Source organism: Lycorma delicatula, chromosome 1 (genome assembly GCF_047948215.1).
Source record: "Lycorma delicatula isolate Av1 chromosome 1, ASM4794821v1, whole genome shotgun sequence".
Lineage (NCBI taxonomy): Eukaryota > Metazoa > Arthropoda > Insecta > Hemiptera > Fulgoridae > Lycorma > Lycorma delicatula.
Window position 1 is genome coordinate 278,597,265 of NC_134455.1, and position 26,771 is coordinate 278,624,035.

The following is a 26,771-nucleotide window of genomic DNA, read 5'->3' on the forward strand; positions in this document are numbered from 1 at the left end:
CATTACAACAATTATACTTTATAAAGAGTTGATGATTATTGATATTCTAATTACTTTATTTTATTAATTACTAATTATTTATTTCGAAATAACCTTTTATATAAATGTACTATAAAGGACTTATTTGGGCTCCCATTTTGTACTTATTTTAATGTAAATTTGTTCATTTTTTTAATAGAATTTTGGGATCGAATTATGTTCATCAATCAAAATTTTTATTTCTCAGAATTCATACTTGTATTTTTAAATTATTTAATAATTCTAGGAAACATTTAAAAATAATAACTTAAAACTGTAGTAACAATAACAACACAAAATAAAAAAAAAGAATATACTACAAGTAATGTATATCATTTGCATCGTGTAAGCATAACAGCCTCATACGAGTAAATGACATCAGTCCCATTACTGCAGTATCATAACATTTAAAATATTAACTTTTTTTAAAATAAATTAATGATTTCCTTACTTTATTCTACCAGAGCCTCAATTTAGAGCAAGTATTTTATCAGTTGCATGACAGGAAAACAAATAGAGAAAAACTTATTAATCAAACAATAACTGTCAAATTATAATAAAATTTATATTTATTTCTATAAGATTTTTTTATACAATGGAAATTTTCCATATTTTCAGACTTACTGAACATTTTTGAGAGCAAAGGGTTGAATTGCTCCCAACTATTGTATATAAAACCAATTACTGCATCTTAAAAAGATGAAAGTAAAACACAATTCTGAATTAGTTAGACTATTTATACCTACAAATTAATTAAGGAAACTTAAGAATCTTTAATGAAAAAGTAGTTAATGTTTGTGCCTTTTACTCGATGACTGTTTTCATTGATTTTTATTTTTAAAAATTCAGTACCTGACAGAGATAAACACAAGTACGTTTTTCTTTCTTTTTGTTGTATACATGTTAGTCTGAAAAGCTATTACTTATAAAGCAATCTGAAGAACAGTTTAAATTTGTTTAAATATGATTTGTTAATTAAAATTATTATGAACACATTACAGTTTAAAAGTTATTTATTTTAAATAGTTCAAATACAAACATAGACTTCCCATTTTCTTTCAGTGCTCTCTCTGATTCTTCCAGCAGCACAACGAAGAAGGTAACTTTTTTAAGAACCATTGTCCAATTCTGTTATGTTAACAAAATAAAACTATTCAAGGAATTAAGGTACATACGTAACTTAATGTGTTGAATAATTAATACTGATGTTACCGACTATTATGATATAAACACGTGCATTGCTAATTACGTAATTTTTAACCAGTAAGGAAATAGTACACTGACCTTGGATTAACTATTGCTGTAGTATTACCATAATATGAAACATACGACATTAACAGCCTTGGAACACAACTACACGAGTAAGCCCAATTAGTAACGCTGAAAAGTGATACGTATTTATTCGTAAATAATAAATACCTACCGATTATGGATACGAATAACTAACGTCAACAGTAATCAAATAATTTTTATTCAATAATTATTATCGAAGTAAAATAAAATCGACATTTATAAGACCGTTGTACGCACGTAATTTCTTCCGTGTTGTTAGGAGGTTATCTGTTTTTTGTAAACAAATTGTCTCAAGGTTTAAAAGGTTTTTGATTTAATATTCACCACAATACCCTTATAACTCGTGCGATATAATTATATCGGATAGCAAGAGTAAAAATATGGCTCATATATGAAACGGGCTATTAATAAAATTTATAATTACCAAATTAGAAATTTAACACATAATAAAACAAAAGCTGTTGTTTACAACAGAAATTAATCTTCATATCACACGCATTAAAACTTATTTATCTTACTTTTTATCAGATAAACTAGCTGTTTTTTTATCAGATAATCTGCAGTAAAAAATGTTAATAAATATTAGTCACGTTTTAGGTGCTACCAATCAGTTACAAAATAACTGAAACCGGAATAACATACTTTAATATTCTCCAGTGCACCAAGTAAGACCCTTTATTCAAACGACAAAACAACAAAAATAAATACAGAAAATTTCAACTCACATTCATTTTTGTAGATTTATCATCAATTTTGTAGAATTCTTTATCATCAAATAAATATAAAGTTACTGTTAATAAATAATCCAACTAAAATTATAAACCACAAAGCAATCGCTAGAAAGGCATCCGATACCGTAGTAAAAATTGTATAATTAACATTGTAGGTCAAATCTGTGAATCTAACTGCTTATCTGTGCTTCATAACGTAATTTTTAAACGATATATGCAATTAGTTTTCAATCAATAATAAAATATTAAATTATGTATTACACTAGAATCATATTACTTTATAATGATCATAAGTTGAATAAAAAAGGAATTGTTATTGTTTATATTTTTAACACAACAGCCAAAAAAAAGTTCAAAGTTTAGGTCACAGAATATGTTTAACGTTTCATACGGATAAGACTAAAAACAAAGAATTATAATCATAAAAAGTTCTTAACATTCTAATCAGTGAAAAATTATGCATTCATTACAAATAAATTTGAATTACTGATATCAAAACAAATTCAGAAAAAATGCTCAAGGTCGGGTAAAGATATTCTGAGATCAACGGACTGGTTTATCTAGCTATAAAAACTTGTTGTAAGGGTATGTCTACATTTCTTCCTGCTTTATATAAAAAAAGGCTTTGTTCGGTTTGTAGACAAATGCCAGAATTAATAAAACCGATAATTTATTAATGCAAAGTACAAGGTTTTTTTATCATAAAATGTATGTAACAAATGGATCTACAGTTACTTATTTATAATTTTATCTATGCTTCTTCTGAAATATAATTTAATCACTAGTTGTCGTATATTCTTTTCTCAAATGTGATAAAACAGAATAAAAAACGTAGATTAAGTTATCACAGAAAAAACAAATATGTAAAAATTATTACGGTAAATGTATAAAATTGTTAAAAAATGTTTTAATTTAATTTAAAACATTAAATCGAACGTACGTTCGAATATTATCCCCACTTTTATTTTTTTTGGGGGGGTTCCTGAGCTATAAAACGTCGAATAATGCATAAAAACCCCTACCTATACACCATTTTTTGATTAATTACCATACTTTTCTTCTTGCTTCATAACTCTAGAGCTACGATACCAGGAAAGTAAAAAACAAACATATAATTAATTTACTTAAAAAAATAGCCTTTTTTTATTATTTAGAAAACATTCTTATTCTCCGTTTGGTCTCTTATAGTAAAATAATTGAAGATTAGTACTTTTGAGGATGAAACACTTTCCTTAATTTCTTCATAAAAAATTTATGGAAGATATTTATTATCTGATTTAGTGGTATAATTTACTACGTAATTAAATTTCAATGTTTAAAAAGGTAGACATTTAAAAAAATATGGGAAAATATCCATGAAAAAACAAGAACGTACAAGTTACTGTAAGTAACAGTAACATAAAACTTTCTTATAAATGAATAAAGAAATGGGATATTGAAATTTGATTTTAGTGTACAAGTTACCCATAATCTTTTGTCTAGGGATCTTTTAGTAAAAAGGAAAAGCAAAATAAAAAAGCAGCTATTTACGTTAAATGTTTTTAATTATGTTAAATGGTTTTTAATATGTACGTTTAAAAATACACATGTATGTGCATGTTTTATTTTAAAATAAACTGTACATTTAATTTGTAAGAGGTGTGTTCGTTCACCTTTGGTTTTCCAAATGACACACTACGTTTTAGTACAGTAAAGAAATAATCTAAAAACGTATAATAATATTATAAACTCCACTCCGTATTATGAAGGCCGTGATACATCCTCTTAGAGAATTCAGAAAATACGGTTGTTATATCCGTAAAGATAAAGGATCAGCAGCAGCTTTGAAACACCCCTAAATAATCAGCTAAAACTAGATCGGGAGATCTATCTATCATTCAAATTCAAATAAATACTGCTTTATCAATACAATTTCTGTGTTGTGCTTACCTTGACCTACATTGTTTTCTCTCGGGTAAAAATGAATCGCATTCGGATCAAAATCATTGTTGATACCTTCTGAAAATGGAAATACTTTTTCGATGAAAGTAAGTTTGTTAAATATTCGCCAAATCATGATCTTATCTTTGATATCTACATTATTTTCCACGCAGAATGATTTAGAGAAGATGTTATATTTCGATGTAATTCATCTTCTTAGAAATTTTTTTTTGCTTGATAAATTCATTTATTAATTCACCACGGAAGCTTTGAAATGGAATTTTACAGTGAATAAAAAATACCGTGCCTTATGGGGATACAAACCCATTTCTTGTCGATATTCATTGTCTGAAGTATTATTCAAAAGAGTTCCCAGGTCTTAGTGTTGGTTCGTTTCCGATTATCTGTACAATAAATTTTCACTTGGAAAAAACATATCCCCTCTTCATCACCATTTCAGCACTAATCACAAAACTATAACTGATCCTCAATTGTTAACGCTAATTTAATGGATATGGATCAGCACGAATGGGATTTAAGTCTGCTTAGTCATCTATCTGATGCCAGTTTAATCTCAAACATTTAATGACTAACATTTTTCCCACTCCAATAAATCTTTCACTGCAACACTAACTTCTTCGACATCGTTTTCCAGTGGTGACGTCGAGGGTGCTTTGCTCTTAGTTCCAAGATCCTTCGGAAATGTTCACTGAATTAGTGTTGGATTTTGATAACCTTTTTACCAGTTTCTTGTAATCTCTTCGCTTCCATTTCCTCACGGAACGTAGGTCCATCGATAAATTAATTCTCATTATTATTCAAAACGTTTCTCACGGTTGAGTACTGGAAAAAAGTATTAGGCTTCATTACTTCAAAATAATGTCAATTTTGATTGATAGGTACCATTTTTATCTTCAAGCACTACGTTAGTAATACCCAAAATGAACGCTATCACTTCCATTTTCCTAAAGATGCTAGGAGACCCACCTGGTTGGTCTTGTGGTGAACGCGTCTTCCCACATCAACTGATTTGTAAGTCAAGATTTTCAGCCTTCAAATCCTAGTAAAGTCAGTTATTTTTACACGGATTTGAATACTACATCGTGAATACCGGTGTTCTTTGATGGTTGGGTTTCAATTAACCACACATCTTAGGAATGGTCGAACTGAGACTGAACAAGACTGCACTTCATTTACACTCATACATATCATCTTCATTCATCCCCTGAAATATTATCTGAACGGTAATTACCGGAGGCTAAACAGGAAAAAGAAAAGAGATACTAGGAGACTCTAGGCGAGCGTTGGACACGAATAGATAGGTAGCGGTAACCTCGTTTGTAAAAAAAGCTGAGTTAAAAAATTCGGAATTTTAAATTTAAACAGTTTTCGTATTTTCAAAAAAATCATACATTTTTATTTGGTCAGAATATATTGATTTTCTGTAGGAATAAAATTTATTGTTAAATAACAACTTGTTTAAAGATGCTTTAATATTAACCTTTCAGCGACTTTGTTATTTAAAACTACAGTATTTTATAGTCCGTGAATATAAGTAGAACATGTCCCGGGAGTTTGTTACATTCTTCGTGAATCATTGTGTATAATGACAGTAACAACTAATGTAGCTCCGTCAATTTTAGACCGTCATCTTGGATTAATTGGTTACTTATAAAAGTCAGTCCCGAATATATTGGCGATATAAGACAAAATTTAACAGCCAAAAACCTATCCGATATCTATCTAGAATTAGCGAAATCTAATTCCATTTTAGATTTATAGGTTCTCATTAGAATTTTATTAATTATAGAGATTGATTTATCTAATGAAGAATTAGTTCCTCATTACAATTCATAACAGCAATTAAAAAAATTAAAAACAATTTTCACAGCGACAGATTATCAAAAAAAAGAAAAAAAAATTTACACATTTGTTACTTCGTACAGGAATGTGGTGCTTGTGTCCGATTCAGTTTTATAGATTTTATGAGTCTGTTTTCGCTGTATCACAAAATACAAAATTTTTAATATGAATTACGGGCCTTTATGAAAAGGTTTCTGATTACATTTCCATCGTCGTAGTTAGTAAAGCGTGAATTATGTGTTGGTATAGATCTTTTGACGAAAAGAAAAGACACAAATGCAAATAGTTGGACAGGGTGATTTAAGATAACCACTTAATAATATTTTGCGGAATGTAGGAAAAACAATCTCATTACGTCAAGTTCTCCTTTACGTTAATTAATTTATACTGCAGTAGTTAATATTTAGATGTTAAAAGTAACTCAATTATATTATTTTGATATTAATACAATAAAATTATGTTATTACGTTAGAATAAAATTGTTATCATGATTATTCTTATTTAAAGCTCACAATATTTTGATGCAATTGTTTTTACTATTTCATTTCTATTTGAGGCCTAATTTGAAATGCTATTTTAAGAATATTGTATTTGCATTATTTTCTGAGGGCGCTGAATAAAAATTAATTTTTTTTACAGATTATAGGAAAAGTTAAAATGATCTATTCAATGAATTTGTTCTTTATCATCCAAAAAAAAAAGTCACTTTTCCATAATTTTTTATTACTGATACGCCCATTATGTAAATTATAAAATAAATAAATGTCATTAAAGAATTAAATTTAGTTCTCCATTTTGTAATATCATAAGTAAGTTTTAATTAAAGAATAAAGAATATACGCATTTACTGCTACTTCTGAATCTGTATATTTTTCTATTAAATATAAGAAATATTGTTTACTACTTCAATAATAATAATAAATAATAATAATAATAATAATAATAATAATAATAATAATAATAATAATAATAATAATAATAATAATAATAATAATAATAATAATAATAATATATATAAGAATTTTTACCATTATTATTAATGATAATATAAATAATGTTTAATAAATTCTAAATAAATATTTTTAATTTCTGATAGTAATATTTTTTTCTAAATAAGAAACTCCCAAAATTTTAGAGTTTAAGGAGTTAAAATCAAAATTTAAAATTTATATTACAATTAGAATATATTTATTTTATTTAATTAAATATAAATGTCTAACTTAGTTTTCCTCATTTTTAAAAACATTTTTATTATAAGGTGGTAGCTTTGAAGAAATATTTGTCCACAAAGTTGCAAAATAGAGAAAATTTAGAAATCACTGATCTAGGTAAATGAAGATTAAGGAAATATAAATATTACGTATAAATAATAGGTATTGATTTCTGCTTCAAAAGAAGGTATATACAAGTGTATATTATATCTATCTGCTTATTTTATTTATTCCCATGCAGAAACCGTTTTTAATTATAATTATTAAACCATCAATAAAAATTAGTTATCTGTTTTTTTACCCTTCTCAATTTTCAAAATATTAAGAAATCGTAACTGTGATTGTTTGGTCATTTTCTAAAATCCTTCTAAATAATGAAACATGTAACTGAGTAATTTCATTCTGAAATGGATTAAACAGTTAAGAAAAAAAAATTAATTTATTAACGTGGAATAGGTAAAAAAATTCAATTTAAGAGAATGAATTGAAGAGAAGTATCCATTAACGGTTATTTGTAGTTAGGAAGAAGATCCTAATGTAAGACATGTTAGTTTTTTCTTATGCGATTCTATTATTCTGTATGAAAAGTAAATAAAAACACGAAAGATTCGTTTGCAAATCTCATAATAGTGATCATATTGTTTTTGAAGTAGTTAATATGTCGACCCCTGTTTGATTTTCTATCTTGTTGTTGGCTAATATAATTAACTTCTCACTGTGAACAGAATGATACCTTTATTATTCACATTCGTCAACATATAAAATTTATTTTTACAAGATTGATAAAGTGAGTAAATATTCACAAAAAAAATAAAAAATAAAAACCAGTTATTAATGTTGAAAAAATGGTTTGAACTTTTTAATGATTAATCCGTTACACACTACTAAGCAGAAATTTATGAAAATATTTGTTTTTATAACCGCGACCGCAACTGGGTGCTAGTTGTTTCCTTGTTAACTATAAATAGCTTCTTTATTCCTCAAAATAGTCAAATTTTACATTTACAGTAGTTAAAAGCTAATGCAAATGTAATGGTTAGAGAAAATAAAGAGAGAGAGTTGAAAAATAACGAATGTTACTGAAGTAAAAAGTAATTTGAATGTTTTTAATAATGAATAAAAATATTGTCGCTAAATAATTTTATAAATACTGTAGATGATAATAATATGTTATTAAACTTAAATATCGGTTTAAAATATTAACATTAAACATAGATTTATTTACTGTACATGATCAAAGTCTCCGCCATTTGAAGTAATGAAACACGTCTGTTTATTTCAAATATCCCGGGTCAATTTCGAATGGTATCACAGGCAAAAGTATAAGGTAACCTAGCGTTTTCTTACTACAAACAGATTTGAAAAAAAAACTATACTCGTTTGAACCCACAACCCACATGAGCTGGGTTAAGATCAAGTGAACAAGCTGATCCGGCTGTTGGCTCTTCTCATCCGATCTGTAATTTACCGTATCTGTTGTTCAGCAGCTCTGTAAATAAAAGCTAAAATGTATGGTGGTCTAGTCACATGAACCATACATATTTTTCAATGTGAAGTCAAATTTTTAGAGAAAATTTGGGAAAAAAGATTGAGAGATATGCAAAATCTTTTAACCTGGTAAAGCTAAGAATCTACTAGCCCGTCACTAGACTACCTACCAATTAATCCGCCGATTAAGTTTTAAGTCCCTTTGTTCTTTTTCAATTCTCAAATAAGATTTGTCATATTTGTGGTTACCTGTTACAACCAGCCTTTGATAACGATGTTAAACTAATGTTTAAGCAAATCCAATGAACCATCTTTAACTCCAAATTGATAAAACATTTCCATCAACAACTTATATTTAAGCAGTAAAGGCCTTCTATAGATCACAAAAAATACTAATCAAAGGCTTTCAACAAAGTACCCACAAATTACTCAAGAATTTTGAAACTTTCCCCTACTCCCCCTCTAATATCCTCTATTTTTCAAATCTTACGTTTTAATTCTGTAAAGGGGATTTTTTCAATTTTCCCTTGTATTCACCTATTTTTCAAAAATCCATTTTGATCCTTGATCAAAAAATTGCTGCTCCTAAGTAAAAGTATAATCTTTCATAAAGAGCTCTCTCAAAAATATTTCAATTTCTTTTAAATCAAACAATAATGGGAATGTAATTAATTTTATCCTTTTATATGTAGAGATTTTATTTCTAAAATTTCAGTTTTGTGTAAAAACAGTAATCAAATTTATAATTATTTAATTATTAATTGATAATTAATAATAATTAATCGATCAATTAATTAACAACTAATTTATAATTATTTTTGTAAAAACTTATTCAAGGATCTTAAGTGAGTATTTGAGTGAATGGGCAAAAATATTATTTAATCCAACAACATAAGTATTTTTTTAGTTCAACAATTATTTTTTTAATTTCTGATTTAAGACTAGGGATAGTCTTCTAATAGTAGAAGGAAGATTAAAGAAAAACAAACCAACATACTTGGCGTTTATAGACCTAGAAAAGGCGTTCGATAACGTAGACTGGAATAAAATGTTCAGCATTTAAAAAAAATTAGGGTTCAAATACAGAGATAGAAGAACAATTGCTAACATGTACAGAAACCAAACAGCAACAGCAATAATTGAAGAACATAAGAAAGAAGCCGTAATAAGAAAGGGAGTCCGACAAGGATGTTCCCTATCTCCGTTACTTTTTAATCTTTTAATCTGGAACTAGCAGTTAATGATGTTAAAGAACAATTTTGATTCGGAGTAACAGTACAAGGTGAAAAGATAAAGATGCTACGATTTGCTGATGATATAGTAATTCTAGCCGAGAGTAAAAAGGATTTAGAAGAAACAATGAACGGCATAGATGAAGTTCATGAACTATCGCATGAAAATAAACAAGAACAAAACAAAGTAATGAAATGTAGTAGAAATAACAAAGATGGACCACTGAATGTGAAAATAGGAGGAAAAAGATTATGAAGGTAGAAGAATTTTGTTATTTGGGAAGTAGAATTACTAAAGATGGACGAAGCAGGAGCGATATAAAATGCCGAATAGCACAAGCTAAACGAGCCTTCAGTAAGAAATATAATTTGTTTACATCAAAAATTAATTTAAATGTCAGGAAAAGATTTTTGAAAGTATATGTTTGGAGTGTAGCTTTATATGGAAGTGAAACTTGGACAATCGGAGTATCTGAGAAGAAAAGATTAGAAGCTTTTGAAATTTGGTGCTATAGGAGAATGTTAAAAATCAGATGGGTGGATAAAGTGACAAATGAAGAGGTATTGCGGCAAATAGATGAAGAAAGAAGCATTTGGAAAAATATAGTTAAAAGAAGAGATAGACTTATAGGCCACATACTAAGGCAACCTGGAATAGTCGCTTTAATATTGGAAGGACAGGTAGAGGGAAAAAATTGTGTAGGCAGGCCACGTTTGGAATATGTAAAACAAATTGTTAGGGATGTGGGATGTAGAGGGTATACTGAAATGAAACGACTGGCACTAGATAAGAAATCTTGGAGAGCTGCATCAAACTAGTCAAATGACTGAAGACAAAAAAAAAAAAGACTAGGGAAAAACTATCCAGCGAAGGTAAATGTACATTTGGAGACTTTTTGACTTACGTTTTAAAGACACGCTGTGTAAGCTCAAAATAAACGTTATATTTGAAAAGATAATAATTAAATCTCTCTGAAGTAAATTATAGATCCTGAGATAACATCTGATTTCAAATGGTACTTATCTTCTGGTTTTTTTTTACACTAATTCACTTCTAACCATCTCTCAGGCAACTTTTTCAATGAACGAATAATGAAACTATCTCACATAATTTTAATTTAATTTAAACACTTTTTACTCTCTTTATAAAATTTAGAAATTCAGTATCACGACTATGCCATGTATGAAGCTCCGACCTTTGCATGAAGCTCCTTTTTTCTTTCGGATGAAATCCTTTTTCCTGTAGCAACCAATGTAAAGACCATCAATCACTCACTTCTTTTAATCAATTTGCACTGGAAGAGTATGTTTTTTAGGTTTTAAGAAGGTGACCTTAATATAATAGAAAATGTAATTACTTTGTAAAATAAGAATAATAATGTGGTGCGTAAGGGCGCATTTACTTGGCGCGCGAAAGCATGTGAAAGCCTTTTTTTTCAGGCTAACCACAAAAGATGGTGTCACTAATTTCCCGTACTTAGGCAATTCTTCTTTTTTGTTCTTGATACTTCGTGCGAGGAAGGATGAAAAAAGGAGACGCGAAGTTTTCCTCTTGAAACCTTTAAATTAAAGAACTTTCCTTTTTTCCGATAGAATCAAAATGTCATAAATTAACAATAATCTTAAATTAGTGTTTAGTTGTAATTATTAAAATTTAATTTCAACAGCTGGTAGTATAAAAGAAGAAACATTTATTTAGAAGTTTTCTATGATATTAAAAAATCTCATGAAATAAATAAATATCAACATTTCCTGTGTAAGATCTTATGGAAGAATTTACATAACTTAATATTTTGTTAGAATGTAGTTGAGAACGAAAAATAAATATAAAAACTCGGAGAAGAGCCAACGTACGGTGAATTCATGAACGACTGTTATTTTTCTAAAAAATATATATGTAAACGTTAAATTTTGATACAAAAAATTATTGTTTAACAAAAGGTTTGAACATTATAAACTAAATGGAAATATGTTAATCAGTAATTATAATCATTGTAAATAATTTTTTATTGAACAATGTGAAGGACTCTATACAATATAGTAATTTTTTTTTGTTTCGTTGTGCTTTTTAATTTCATTCTCGGTGATAAATTTAAAGTTTTAATTAATTATTATCATTTAATAGAATGGCTAAAATAAAAATCCAGAGTCAAAGGTTGTTCTTGTTAAAAATAAATTTTTTTGTAAACGTAACAATTTCTGATTTTTATGATCTTTGCATTGAGATTGTACTTACCCCAATATCGGTTTAATAAAAATTTTTTATTCTAATTTAAAGACATTAATTTTTTTTTATAAATAAAATTAGCATGACCTACTTTTCTCAGCTGTCAACTGATTTCTTATCTACACCACTCATACGGGAATAATAAAGACTGAACAAATATCAACGAACGATTGTCAGGTCAACGAACGATTGGTTTCCAGAAAACTGGAAAACCAAAAGAGTGACACCTTAACGTTAAAAAATCTCTTTCTTTTATTCATGATATAATTTTAAGACACCATCCAAGTTAATTATTTTTAGTAAAACTAGTATCTCTTTACTACGATTATTGCTTTTCAACATAGTATCAGTACTTACATCTTAATTTTAAATATGGACGGCAATATCATTTCAATAAAAACTGATTAGTGATGATGCTAAAAGCTTATCCAAAACGAATTTTTTTCCGATAATGTAAGCTTAAATTTATTTGTAACAATATAATATATAAATCAAATCGTAATTTTAAAGAAAACGTATATCTTTAAGTTCTTTCGATTAATAATAATGAGAAATAATTAGGTATGATACTAAATGTGAAGCGTAACTATCGAAATACTGTATTTTCAATTGTGTGTGAAGTTTTACATCTTTTAATAAAACTTGTTATAAAAAATATTTTTATCTTCCTTATGTAAATCATCAGTAATATATTACAGTAATTTGGAACACAACATTAAAATTAAAAATGATGATCTCAAACAAAATAAATAATTCAGCGAGATATGGTTCACAAATCCTTGATAAAATCACACCACATAATTAAAACTACAACATATTTAAAATATAATTTTTACTGCAAAATAATTTAGAAATATTTTTGTTGGTCTATTAGAATTTAAAATGAATTATCATCTACTTAAATGAAATAGAAAAATCGACTCTTTTTTCTTCACGTATGAGATAAAGAATACTTCTTACTTCTTTCTTTATTTAATAAAATTCATAATTACTCTGTTGTAAAAGTGATGTTTTTTGCTAAATTACAAAAATAACTTATATCTTGTTGATTTTTAAAATAATAGTACCAAAATATGTACGAAATCAATAACATCGCTTCAAATTATTTCTGAAATGACATCTTTATGTTATGAATTACGAAAACGCCATTAACTGGCATTATATTCCGAGATGAACAGATTATATTTAGTAAATATCACTACGGCCTTTAGTAAGGCCATTAATTAAATATTATCTTTCCTTTAAATGAGGATAGGTTGAAATGCTATCTGTTTCTTCCTGTTAGGATCGTTTACTTAAATAACTTGATATTTAACATTTTACTGCATAGTAACTCTTGAATACACGTCTGAATAGCGCAGTCTATTAGAAACACGGTTTCTTCACGTTTTACTTATAAAACGTTTACTTATTAAAACGGTTTTTACTTATACCTAACTGATTTATATTTTGAACACTTACCGGCAACAAATAGTATTCTACAGCGAGCTTACAAAGGTGTACTTTCATTCTAATAGCTTGAGAACTAACACCCATCTTATTAAGATTTGAAACTAACATCTTCTATTCCTGATGTACGCACTGCAATGTTTTCTATGAACACCATTCATTAATAACTATAGCATTGTAAAAAGGCGTCACAACTCGTCATAACTGGAATTTTAGATAATACTCGTGTAACTGGTTCCAGCCTTAACCTTACCGTGCATGACTTAGTGTTTAGTTACCATGTAAAGTAAGTAACCGACTGTTAGCTAACAACTTTCGTGTAACTAATCATTACTTAACGACACTACGTACCCAGATACGTAATGCACGTACCTAATCGAAATCGTGGGACAAGTGGTATATTATTGGTTATAGCAATGGTCTCAGTGAATCTGATTGACACACCACACCGTATGTAAATGAAAATTATTCGGATTAGTACAAAACCTTTGTAGGGAAAAAAATTTCTTTAACCAAAATAGCTAATCCATTAGCTTGTTTATATTTACTATTATAGTTTATAATTACTATAAATTTAATATCTACAAGGAAAGCTTATGCTTATTATTTTTCACACCCGGTTTAATATTTTCATGATTATAATCCTGATACTAAAAAATAATATAAGAAAAAAATTAATACCGTAAAAATTAATTAATGATTAATTTACTGAAGTCCCTTCCCTACTTTCCTTACGGGTAGCTTAATGGCATAGGTTTAGAATTCGTTTTACAGATCTGTGATACAAAATAAATCTATTATATTAATTATAATATTATATTAATTGACTACATCTATTATATTAATTCACTACATCGAACATCTTCATGTATTAAAACATCATACTTTGATTTAAAGACGGTAAAATTATAAATTAAAGAAAATCAGGATTAATGCTTTGTAGATAAGTCGACTGCATTGGACTGAAATTACTTAAGAAAAACTTTACAGTCGACTAATCTGAGAAACCAGTATCTGACGCCAAAATAATCTATTGTAAATAACCGTAACGGTTGAAAAGACAAGAACTCCTACACAATATAACAATGCGATTCGCGTTACAATGCATCGCCTTGTCTTCAGCTTCCCATACTTGTTAAAATATTAAGTGAAATCACCAACGTTAGGTCAGAGATAATGTAACGTTTATATACTTACTGGTATACGATTTCCAAATCCGTAAAGAATTGATACACGGATTTTTCTTTATGATATATTTCATTTGTTTTACAATGAGTTTAAAGCTAGATGCCCTCTTCGGTTGTCTTACCTAGATGTGTATCACATTAACACTAACATACCTATTTACATTATTTTTCAAGCTAATAAAATATAAACTGAAAGATTTAATAAAAAAAATTAATTATCAACCCTCCATTGATAAGACATTATTTTGAGCAATGTTAAAAGAATAAGAATAAATAGATAGAAACAAAATTAAAGGTTATATTTATAATTTATTTTTATTATTCAAATAAATTTACTTAATATTATAATATTAATTTTCCAACAAAATTTGTTGAATTTAAAAGCGAAAAAACTGGAAAAAACGTTTACGCGTAGGTTTTCTACTACAATAATAATATTATAGTGTTCTACAATCAAAATGGTCAACTAGCTTTAGATTTTAAATAACATTTTTGTAAGCTGTTTTAGAACGTAACCTTGTTTTTCAAAATATATATAAATATATATATATGTGTGTGTGTGTGTGAACACATATACTTGTTATATGTAATTATATTGTCTACTCAGTTGATATTAGCTTACTTAATAGTAAATATGTATACTTAATACCTGCTCGTATACTGGAGCATGCTTGGGTAAAGGCTCATTTGTACGGTAATATTTTCATTAATCATACTCAATGTTTCATAATTGACAATGTGTTCTATTAAGTGAGTGTATTTGATGGATATAATTAGTTATATCGCAAGCAGTAATTACTTTTACTGCAGCTCATTAACATTTTGCCTAGAACTTCACCTTTGCTGTGCTTTTTTTTCTTTTTACTCCATTAGTCCAGAGACAAACATTTTTTTCTATAATATAAAGAAATGTAAGGTTTACAACACTGTTCATATTATTTTAAATGTTACATTATATAATATATATATATATATATATATATATATATATATATGTAAAACGTTCGTTTGTTCAAAATCTTAAATCTCCGAAAGTTCTTCACCGATTGCTTTGAAATTTTGACACAACGTTGCATACGAATACGCGTATGTTTTTATGTACCTACTAAAAATATGCTTTTTTTGAAAAGCAGCGCTGTCTATTGGACGTAAAAGCAACACACGTTATACTAAATATTTTACGACTCAATTTCAGCGTTTCCGATACGTGTGTCCACTTTAGACCAAAAAACTACTGAACCGATTTACGCGAGGGGAAAATGTAGAAAAAGAAAAGTCTGAAAAGGGAAAAATCGAAAAAGGTAAAAGAGAAGAAAGGGAAAATTGGAAAAAAGGGGAAAAGGAAAAACGGAAAAAGGAAATGTAAAGGGAAAAAGGCAATAAGGGAAAGAGAAATGGGGGAAGGAAAGGGAAAGGGGGTGGAAAAGGGGAAAATATAAATAGTGTAAAGGGATAGGGAATGTGGTAAAAATGAAAATAGGAAAAATGAAGATGGGGAAAAGGAAAAGGGTCAAAGGGAAAGGTTACATTTTGTGAAGTTCCTTAATATTAATTTTGTAAATGTTTTATCAAACTTTTAATTGTGTTCATTTCATATATATATATATATATATATATATATATATACATATATATTTAAATCTAGCAATAGCGAAGCATTGCCGGGTCTGCTAGTTTATATATATATAAATACACACAGTAGATTCCGGATAATCGGACACTTCGGGACGGGGACTAAATGGCCCTATTAAACGGCTGGCTCTATTAAGCGATATTACGAGAAATGAGGAGCTATGCAAAAATACGGAATACGGGTGTATTCTAATTATTAAAGTCGAATTAGCGATTTACTATTCTGTATATTATTTCTAATGTTAAAATTACGTGAACAATGTAACTACAATGAACAATGTTACTATCCTTTTGCACTACATAGCTACATCTAAAAACAGACCTATTACAATTAAAAAGAACTACTGTTCTGGTACAATGCATTACTGAATAGTTTTTGTAATCTTACATAAATAAAAAAAATAATATAAATAAAACAAATAAAACAAAACGATTGATAAAAAAGTAGAGTTACAAAATATAACAATGACTGCTATTTATGATCAGTAAAATAAAAAAAAATATATTAATGTGTCTTACTTGTTAAAAGTTTTTGAAAAAGTTTTATATTTTGCTTTGTCGTCTACCGTTTAATACTTGGCGTTCTACTAATTTCGCACAGACTCGAAGTTCTAGCGGGCTTCCTTCACTGCCTTCTTGTATAAAATATTGCTGAAGTCTGTCAGTTAACTTTTTTGCATCGTGTAGATACGCATTTGACATCGGTTTATCTTCATCTTCTTCAATCTCGTCCAGTTGTTGAGAACCAGTAATGTGTTTAATTACTTCCGGTTTCACTCTCATCATAATATTGTATTCCTTTGTCTATATTTGAAAACTCTTCAAAATTTTGAACCTGGTGCTACAAAAAACGTAATGATTGTCATCAGCATCGATTGTATCAGTACATCGTCGACATTGACTTTTAAACCACTTTTGGCAAAGTAATTTCTGATAGTGTTAATTTTCACTTTACCTCAACTATCGGCTACGAACTGATTTGCCTGCATCAAATTTACACGCGCACTTTAGCCGTAGCCGAGGAAGTCAACGTATTTCCTTTAATTTCTTGTAAAATGTAACTTATTAGTTTACTTCGGTAAATACATTTTAATTTTTTTATTATTCCTATGTTAAGCGGTTGGATTAAACTTGATGTGTTTGGTGGCAGAAACTCAATTTGAATTTTTCGTAAATCTACATTAGGATGAGCAGCACAGTTATCAATAAGCAAGCAAATCTTTCTTGATTTTTTCTGTAACTCGTTGTTCCAAGCATTCAGCCAGTCAAGAAATATTAGACTTGTCATCCAGGCTTTTTTATTAAAGTTGTAGTGTACAATTAAACTCTCCATCCTAAACCACTTAAAAAATCGTGGTTTACCTGCTTTACCAATAACAAGATGTTTTAACGTGTCACTGTCAGACATATTCGTGCAACAAAGCACAGTTATTCGATCCATTGGTTTTTGAGCCATCCAGCGTAGCGCGATAAGCAGGCCCGTTTCGTCTGCGTTATAGATGTCATCGGGTGAATATTTCTTCACCCGGAAGTTTACCAGTTCACCAGGAAGTTTAGAACTCTTCCATGATTCGACACTGTCAGTATCGGCGCTTGCCTTTTCACCGTGAGCTTTTTTAAATTTTATTTCAAGTCTCCATTTCCAACGCGACAACCAACCGTCTGTTACTTTAAAATCAGAGTGTTCCAATTACTTTGCAAGCTGTTCTGCTTTTTGTTTTAGCACAGAACCACTGATACTTACTCCTCGATTAGTAATGGTAGAAGACCATTCATTTAAAGCTTTCTCAACGAGTGGAACTTTTCCACTCGTTGAAAAACTTTTTGACGAAAAATACAATTTTTTAGGTTGGCAATAAAATAATTAATTCACCGATAAACAAACAAAAATTTCTAGTTTACTATGTAGATAATTTAATCCTGAGAAAATTGATGTATATAACGTCTATTATAATTAAACACAAATCTGAGATGTTCAACTTTAATTAGAAACAAAACACAAACCGGATCGGAAAAGTGATTTAAAAAAATCGATAAACATAAAAAATGTTCATAAATGTTTGAACAACATATGTAAATGAAAACAAATAGAAAACTTATTAATAACAGAAAAATGAAGAATTACAAAAAAATAGATTTAAGAAAAATAAAAGCACAAACTTTTTTTTTAAATTATTAAATATCAAAATGGTTTACTTGATAAAGCTGCAAACATTTCTTGACAGCAGTTACTGAATGTGGCCGCCATCCTGTTCAATGCATAGTTCAGCTCGGCGAATCCTTGCTAGCCGGGCACGTCTAATAGCATCAATATTATTCCTAATAGCAGCTCCAGTTTCTATTATACGATGTCTCAATTCTTCTTGTGTGCCAATACCAGCGCAATAGACTAACGGCTTCATCCAACACTTAAGGAAAAAGTCCGCTGGCGACAGATCGAAAGATCGAGGTGGCCAGTTTATGGTCCGTTTCGATCAATGCATTGTTTAATAAATGTGTTATTTAAATGATTCACAAGTCACGACAGTAGTGAGCAGGTGATAATAGTTTCACTCCCTCTGAAGGGGCATATCTTCCAAAGAGTTCTATCAGATTTGTTTACAAAAAATGTAAGTTACGCTCTCCATTGCGCCTTGGCGGTAAGAAAAGAGGGCCTATGAGATTATCACCAAAAACACCACACCACACGTTAAACGAAAAAGTACATGGAAATGACTTGTAGCACTCTCATGAGGATTTTCTCTTGCCCAAGTAAGAGCTTTCGATAATTTACATCGCCATTTCTTGTAAAATAGGTTTCAACAGCAATTAGAATATTACTTATGAAAGAGGGATTTCTCCAATATTCACGCACAGCTGCCGATCCATTTTTATTTACTTTACCATAAATTAACGAAATGTCCGTCAACTCTCCTTCGATTAATTCGCCGCCATCATCCGTGATCCCACTGTGCCAAAGAAGCGATTTGGCGTTCGCATCAACTCCTATAAGAATAGGACGACCGGCTACCAACCTAAAAATTCTATCCCGTCTTTCCAAGTGCTGTTCAGTGGGATCCCTGTACTGAAAGTACGAACTAACAACAAGGTCCAAACCATTCACGGCAAGCTTAACAACAACGTGATGCGTGTCAGAAGCTTGCCTTATGAAGATACTATCAATCGACTTCCTGCACAGTACGGCGAATCTATCACCAATGAAAAACTTATTCTAGCTTGAAAAACCCGACAGATCATCCTTAACCACATACGTGTGCTGTAGAAGACGAACATCGTGTCTCCGTTTCTCAACAACCTCACTTTACTCAACTTGGACCGCATAGGCTCCCTGAGCATTCAGTGACCGAACCTAACCATCTATAGAGTGGAAGTGCATCTCAACCGCTCTCAAGTAGCAACCACACTCCTTACTATTTACTGAGTGCCTATAACTTAATCTATGACCACAATCTTTTGCAGTTAACGCAAGACGGAGCCTCTTTCTGTAGCGAGGCCCTCCTCGCTACAATGCGCGCAGACCAACGTATACTTACAGAACTTGGCCCTGTGGCCAAACCAACTACACTTAAAGCATCGCTGCAGATTAAGGTATTCCTTGACTCGACAGGATGCGAAGTCAATGAAGATTCGTTCCTCTGACACGAACTTCTGATGGAGACCAGTCTTATAGTTGAGCCTACACTGATCCTTAAACGTAGCCTCGTCCTAGTCAGTGTTCTGCTCTCGGATGAAAGACAGAAACTCGTCATCGGAGAGGCTCCGTTCTATGTCATACACTATGACACGGGGCATACTCAAACGCTTGGGGTCTACCTTCATCTCAAGCTTCTGGCCTGCCGGAGGCTCCTTGATGATTTGGACTGTCTCCTTACATTCTGCAACGACTACCAGCCCTTTGCTGGTCTCCTTTACATCCCCGATCTTTAGCTGATTCCAGTCACCACGAAGGGCTGCCCGGAAATCACGCTTCAGTTTTTGGCTTCGAGCTCTCTACCTTCTTGACGAATAGGACCTCCGGCATATTAGCCGCCTTGCTGGCCTCGCGCTTGGTCTTAAGCACGTCAGCATAGCGCCTGGGCTTGGACCACATTTGCAGCTGCTTTCACCTTCTTGGGCTTGGAGGATAAAGCTTCGAAACCCTCACAAACCGCCGTAAAAGCCTCTTTTATGTTGGCTAGATGGGGAAGATTTGTCTTCCTCGTCCCTACACTAACGCCGCCAGGAAGCGCTTCTTTAGCCAGGGGGGCAGAACTATCAGTTCTGCCCATCGCCTTCTTGAAAGCCTCTACTGCCGGGGTGGGTTTCACCTGGGTGGATGCACCCGTATCCATCTCGCTTACCTCATCCTCTGAGGAGCTCGTTTATGGCACGGGCTCAGGCTTCCTTTTCCGCCTGGACTTCCTAAGCTCTTGGAACTCGGTTATGGCCGAAGATTCCTTGACACCTAGCAGAACTAACAGATCGTCGCGTCTTCCTCCTAACCGAAAAATCTTGGCAAGCCCACTAATGTGGCGACTGCCCGCAGCAAGCACGGGCAGCTGTATTCCCCTGTCACTCTTTGTACCTCTTAACTTTACTGGAATGATTGGGTGCAATACGTGAACGTACGGCACAAAACCACAGATAACGGCCCCCGCTCTGAAGAGAGCGTAAGCACGACTAGGGAAAATCCCTGGCTTGTTATAGGGTCTTACGACCAGGAGACGTTGCCATCTTTCAGCCGCAATGAGGCGGGTATGCGTCGTATAAATGCAACCCTTTTACCTTCGCAGAAGTAAGAAATGACAAGTTAAAAATAGGTAAGTGCTAACTGTGCCAACAGTCTGATAATCAGTGAAGCCTTGATACTGCTGAAATATTCACACACGACTAGCAGCCAAAAAATTACTGGCAATAGACCAACACACAGTAACTCTGGACGCACTTAAGGAGAACAGAATTGCACATCACCTCTCCCAGTAGAAGTCTGTCTATCTACCACTTTGATTCCAGAGCCCTCTTTGTGAAAAAATACAGGACCAGCCGCTCAACACATTTTTCAAGCTGATCAAGTGGAATAAAGGAAATGGGGTCGACCGCTTCACGACCAATGTTCCGCAAGGCGCTCAGGATCGTCATGAGAGTCACTCTCTCTTCAGCCCGGCATCAAAAAAGATGATGAAATTCCGTGAAGATTGCTTAGTCGTCTCCTGGCCTAGAAATCGGGAACCGCTTTCCATGATGCCCCCAGCGGCTGCTCCAGAACGTATCCCATGACCTTCGTCAGGCATAGACTTCGATAGTTCTAAGAAACGACACGTATCCATCGTAGTAGACGACTTCTCAGCCATACGGGTCACATGAGCCATCACGCTATTCGGCCAGGGTTTGCTCACCGCCTCCACCAATTCCTCGTCAGAAAGCGATCGAGACAAAATGTCATTTAATTCGTGGCCTCTTTTTGTGTCCCAAAATCAAATCGCTGAAAGGCAGAAGCACCCACCTCCACTGCCGGAGCCTCCAACAGGGGCGTCCATGCCACAACCGACAGCCTTCTCTCCACCTCCAACATTTGCTCTAAAGCACTCTTGATGTTCTGTCTCGTGATTGGGAGTTCTTGTACCAAACCACACACCTTTTCTACCGCCCCAAAGAATTCCCGAAGAGCCGTTATAACACCAGAACCCGGTGCAATCTGGGGTCTCTCTTCAAGTGACAGTTGGAGGTCCATCTCCTCCGGCACAGCCAACGAGGTTTCTGACTCTCCGTTCAATGCTTCACTGGTACCATCATCTATCCGGAGCCTTCTTTTTGGGCAGACAACGACGTGGATTGAGACTTCGGTCGTTTATTACAGAATTTCAACTCTCCCTCCAAGTCCGCCCCCATATCCACTTCACTAGAACCCAGAGGTGCGCCAGAAAGATCGCCGTACGATGAGTAAATAGACTCCGGAAGAACCCATGGTAGGCTTTCCTCAACACGTGATTGAGCATACGCTCTTTCTCCTTGTTTCGAGCGCCGTTCGTTGCCAGCCCTTATGTTTCCGGTAGTAGAAACAGACATAGACTCAGTCACAGACACGGGTAATTCAGTCTCCTGCAACGCAGATCTTCCCCTGGTCAAGAGCGGAAAATTCTGCTCATATACTTGCTGTCCTCCGCTCTCCCCTGAAGAAACGGACGAGGAACATTCAGTAACCACCACTCCACGCCTCGAGTCCCGTAAACTATCGCGGGAAGCCTTTCTCACCGCTTTTCCCAGTTGTAAGGTAGAGTCATCACGGGAATTCGGCAATGGTTCCTGCTTAATTCCAGAACCAGACATCTCCAATAAATATGATTTAAAAGAAGAAAATAAACCACACTTAACAAGAAAATTACGAAAAAATAAACATCGAACGGCTTGTAAATAAACTTGTTTATGTACGTAAACAGAAACGGTTGCTAGGGTCCAGGTAGGGTCCAGGGTAAATCTAGGTTACCACCAAGATTTCAGAAAAATAATTTTAAAAAACCCAAAAAACAATTAAAAACTTCAAAAGAACACAACGAAGTAATAAAAAAACTAATGAACCAACAACACAAACAAATAAACCGAACAAGAAAACTAAGAAACTTTGAAAAAAAGAACGCAAAGACGGAGCGGAAAAGAAACGCAACCATGTGTTAGTGAGTTCAATCCTCTTCTTTCAATCGAAAAATAGTTAACCCAGCAATACTGCACGTACAAAGTTAAAGCAGACTGTAGAGTATTCTTGATTATCAGAATTAACTTTCTTCTTAGTAACATTTTTGTAGCGGCTGCGTTTTAAGAAAAAAATCAGTCAAATTTTTTATGGTGAGAAAAAAGTGGAAATTTGTACTGAAAACGAGATCTTAAACAATACATAGAATGACTGACATAAAACGCATTGTTTTTTTAAAAATAAAATTCAAATTAATAGATTAATAAAAATTGATAAAGATTGATTAGTGATAAACATTTTTTTTCTAAGCATAGCTTTCTAACTTATTATATATTGTGAATACAGATTTAAATCTGATACAATTTGTCTGACCCGATGGTCCCCATTAATATCTCGCATTTATATGGCTTAGCTGTTGCAACCATAAAAAAATAGAATCAAATAAAGTTTTTTTAAAGTTCTAGCAATTTTTTCGCAGATGAACTCGATTAAATACGTGGTAGGCCTTGAGTAATGATGACATATTGGCTTCTGTAGCGAACATCAGTTCACTAATCTAATCACTGATGCACTGTGTACAGAACAATAGTTATAACAATATATTTATTAATATATGCATACGAATTTTCAAAAATGTTGGTTCCGCATTATTCTTTGTTCTTAGTAGACTGAGTATATTGAAAATTAAGATTTTACACTGCACAAAGCTTTATAAATTTTTTCTCCGTTTTTTCAAGATTTTTGGTACTTATTCAGTAAAATTTTAAATAAGGTTTTTCTACCTACTTCATTGTAATTGGGTAGCTGTTGTAAAATATTGTACGCTTAGAAGTTTTTTTGTGTTTGTTTATGCATAAACTAGTATTAGATCTATTATTTTAATATATGTTGACTATAATGTAAAAAATGGTTCTAAAAGAAAAATTTACAATTATTAGATTCAGAAGAAATTCTATCGTGTTATTAAAATTGTATATTAATTAAAATAAGATTTATGTGAGTTCCATAAAAGTAAAACAAAATTAATTTTTAGTATTTTAAAGTTATTCTGCCTATTATTAATTTATCTTTAATAATATGAAGTGTTAAATTATAGAAGCAGTTTGTTGTTAGATACTAGTTGGGTATTCTAGGCGGCGTGTGCGGATTGGTCCTCTGAAAATGTGTCTTTAAACCACATGGTTACGAATGTTTTAATGATTATGTTACTCCCTCCTAAGAAATCCAGATCAAAGACCCCCTCTGAAGAAAGAGGTACTAATTACTGATAGGGAAAATAATGATACAGTTATGATTCAACTAATTTATATTGTCTTTTTACACAAATATAAATAATATTGATTAGCCAGAACGAGATATTAAACTTACTTGAGGAAAAATGTGTTAAGTTTAGTATTGATGGGTTACCTTAGAACTTAAAAAAAAATCTGCTGGAGGTCTCAAGAATGTTGGTTATAGTAGGAAAAGACCTGTTTACATCTGTGAAGTGTAGTATCACTTAATCAGGAAGAAAATTACGTTTTTTTTCCTAAAGTATATATCAAATAATACTTTTGAGGAATGTTTTTGGAATTTTAAAAGAACCATTATCGTACTAATTTATCTTGTGGTACTAACTCCTGTAATTAAAATTTCATAACTAGTAAACATTCACAAAAGCTATTAATTTTAAATAGTAGGTACAACCACTAAATTAAGATATTTTAAAACTGAAATTCTCAAAAAACGATTCCTATGATTCTGATGTAATTTTAATGATATCTGTTTATCTTCTATATATAAACAAATTTTATATTTGTTTGTTTGTACTTTATAGAGATCTACATTTTTATTCCAGTCGTGATGAATTTTGCACCCTGAAATTTCCAAACAAGAAGAAAATTGTTATAAACATTTCATTTTGAAAAACTTCTCCTTTACTCGTTTTACTCGCTTAGTATAGCCTCTAACCAGACTCAAATTATACGATTAAATTTACAAAAATTTAGCAATAAAATATAGTCGTTACTATGAACATCGATGATTTTTGATTAGTAGGATTTAATCGAAATTTTTTTTTTTTTTTTTGCAGAAGTGGAAAAATAATAATATTGGGAAAATGATTATGCTGGAAAAAAGGCATTAAAAAATTAATAATTTTGGAAATTTTGCATTGGAACTTTAAGAGGAGCTTGCTCAAGAGTGCCATCCCAAATAATTTATTTGTCTGTATTCCGGACAGACAAACGAAAAACTTAGTGTACCGTCAAGCTTAGCAGTAAAAGCATTGAGATAAATAAAACTGTTGTCGGAATGCCATCCGACAAATCCCTACTAATCCTACTAATCCCTCCCCATCCTTCTCTCATATGTACATAATAAATAAAAATTCTTAAATGAAGCCTCTTGTACTCTATGCAAAGCCGGACAACGCCAGATAACCGAGTTAGTATAATTATGTAATAATTTTTTTTACTTCTTTAATCACGTGGAAAACGTTTTTTTTTTAATTATTTAAAAATAATTATTTATTTACCTTTTTTAAAAATGAAATTTTCTTTATAGGGATAATTTTCCAAATTAACTTTTTTCATTCGTATTACATCTGCTATGATATAATTACATTTTTGATGTTTGGTATAGTATCATTTTTTCGCAATATTTGGTACCTACAGATAGATTTTACAAATTAATTAAAAACAAAAGCCTTTTTCATTCAAATTACTTTTCATTGTTACCTACTATTTTAAACATATTACTTTACAAAATAATAAATCCGGGTCTAAAGTAATTGGTAAAGTCTGGAGACATACTGAAATAGCTACAGACTCTCATTTGGACTCTGTTAAAATAGACAATAAAATTCCATATTTATGGAAAATAGTCTTCTTTGATTTTCTTCGTCGAGAGCAAGTTAGTTGAAAATGATAATTTTAATTCAAATTAAAACAACTATATCAATTGTTATCTAATATTAAAAGATCATTTAAAATATGCGTATATTTTATTATAAAAGTGATTTGTATTTGTTTTTAGCAAATAGAATATTTATTTATTTCAATTAAAAATAAAAGGAGATTTTATTACAATGACGGTATTAATTTAATTAAAGTTTATTTCTTTATTTACTGTGTTAATTTCTTTTAACCAAAGAAGAATTTATATTCTGTTTGGAAAACAAATGTATTTTGTTTTCGGCAAAAACTTTGTGACGATGCAACTTTGCCAGTCGTATTATTAAGTAGGATAATCTAGATCGTGATCTCAGACATCCAAAAATGACTAATCATTATAAAATTATAGAAAAATCGTAGATAACGTAGAAATTCATATCACTTGAACAAAATCTGAATTAATAATTTAACTAAGGATTTACATTATTTCTTGTAATAATAAAAATATAATTGATCTCAGGATGATGCTTTACGTATGGTATCACAACTCTCTCGTTATTTGCGAACAATTAAAAATACATTGCTGCATGGAAAAATAGGAAATATTAAAAAAAAATACCGTTAATTAATGAGCTCATTTCTTCCGTGTATTTTAACCGTTATTTTTTTATTATTACCCTATTTTTGTAAGATAATTTTTTGTTATAAATCGTTACTTTTATAATCTTTTTTTCAGTAACATTGTATATTAATACTAGTACCTATTTTGATGATTTGAAGAAACCAATTAAAATAATACATTAAAATTAAAATAAAAGTCAAATTCAAATCGTTTTCTCTTTGGTTATATGGAGATTAAGTTATAAAAACATAAAAATTCCAATCTATAAATAAACCATAACTAGTTAGACCTACTCGGAATTATAAAAATAACCCAAAAACTTATGACTGTAATACAAAAACTAATGTTGAGGTGTGTA

General features: G+C 31.0%; 1 protein-coding gene across 4 annotated transcripts in view; it reads right to left on the reverse strand.

The window, feature by feature from the left end:
- LOC142332122 (fatty-acid amide hydrolase 2) overlaps nt 1–26,771 on the reverse strand; it is a 138,071-nt gene that overhangs the window by 79,823 nt on the left and 31,477 nt on the right. The window contains exon 1 of one of the 4 annotated variants that reach the window (XM_075378370.1): nt 13,445–13,655. The exons of 2 other annotated variants lie outside the window; for them this stretch is intronic. In XM_075378370.1, the coding sequence (XP_075234485.1) occupies nt 13,445–13,543 (99 nt within the window). In that variant the 5' untranslated portion in view covers nt 13,544–13,655. Of the gene's footprint in view, nt 1–2,036; nt 2,279–13,444; nt 13,656–26,771 lie in introns of those variants that run through there. One more of the 4 variants, XM_075378392.1, reaches the window with a different exon arrangement.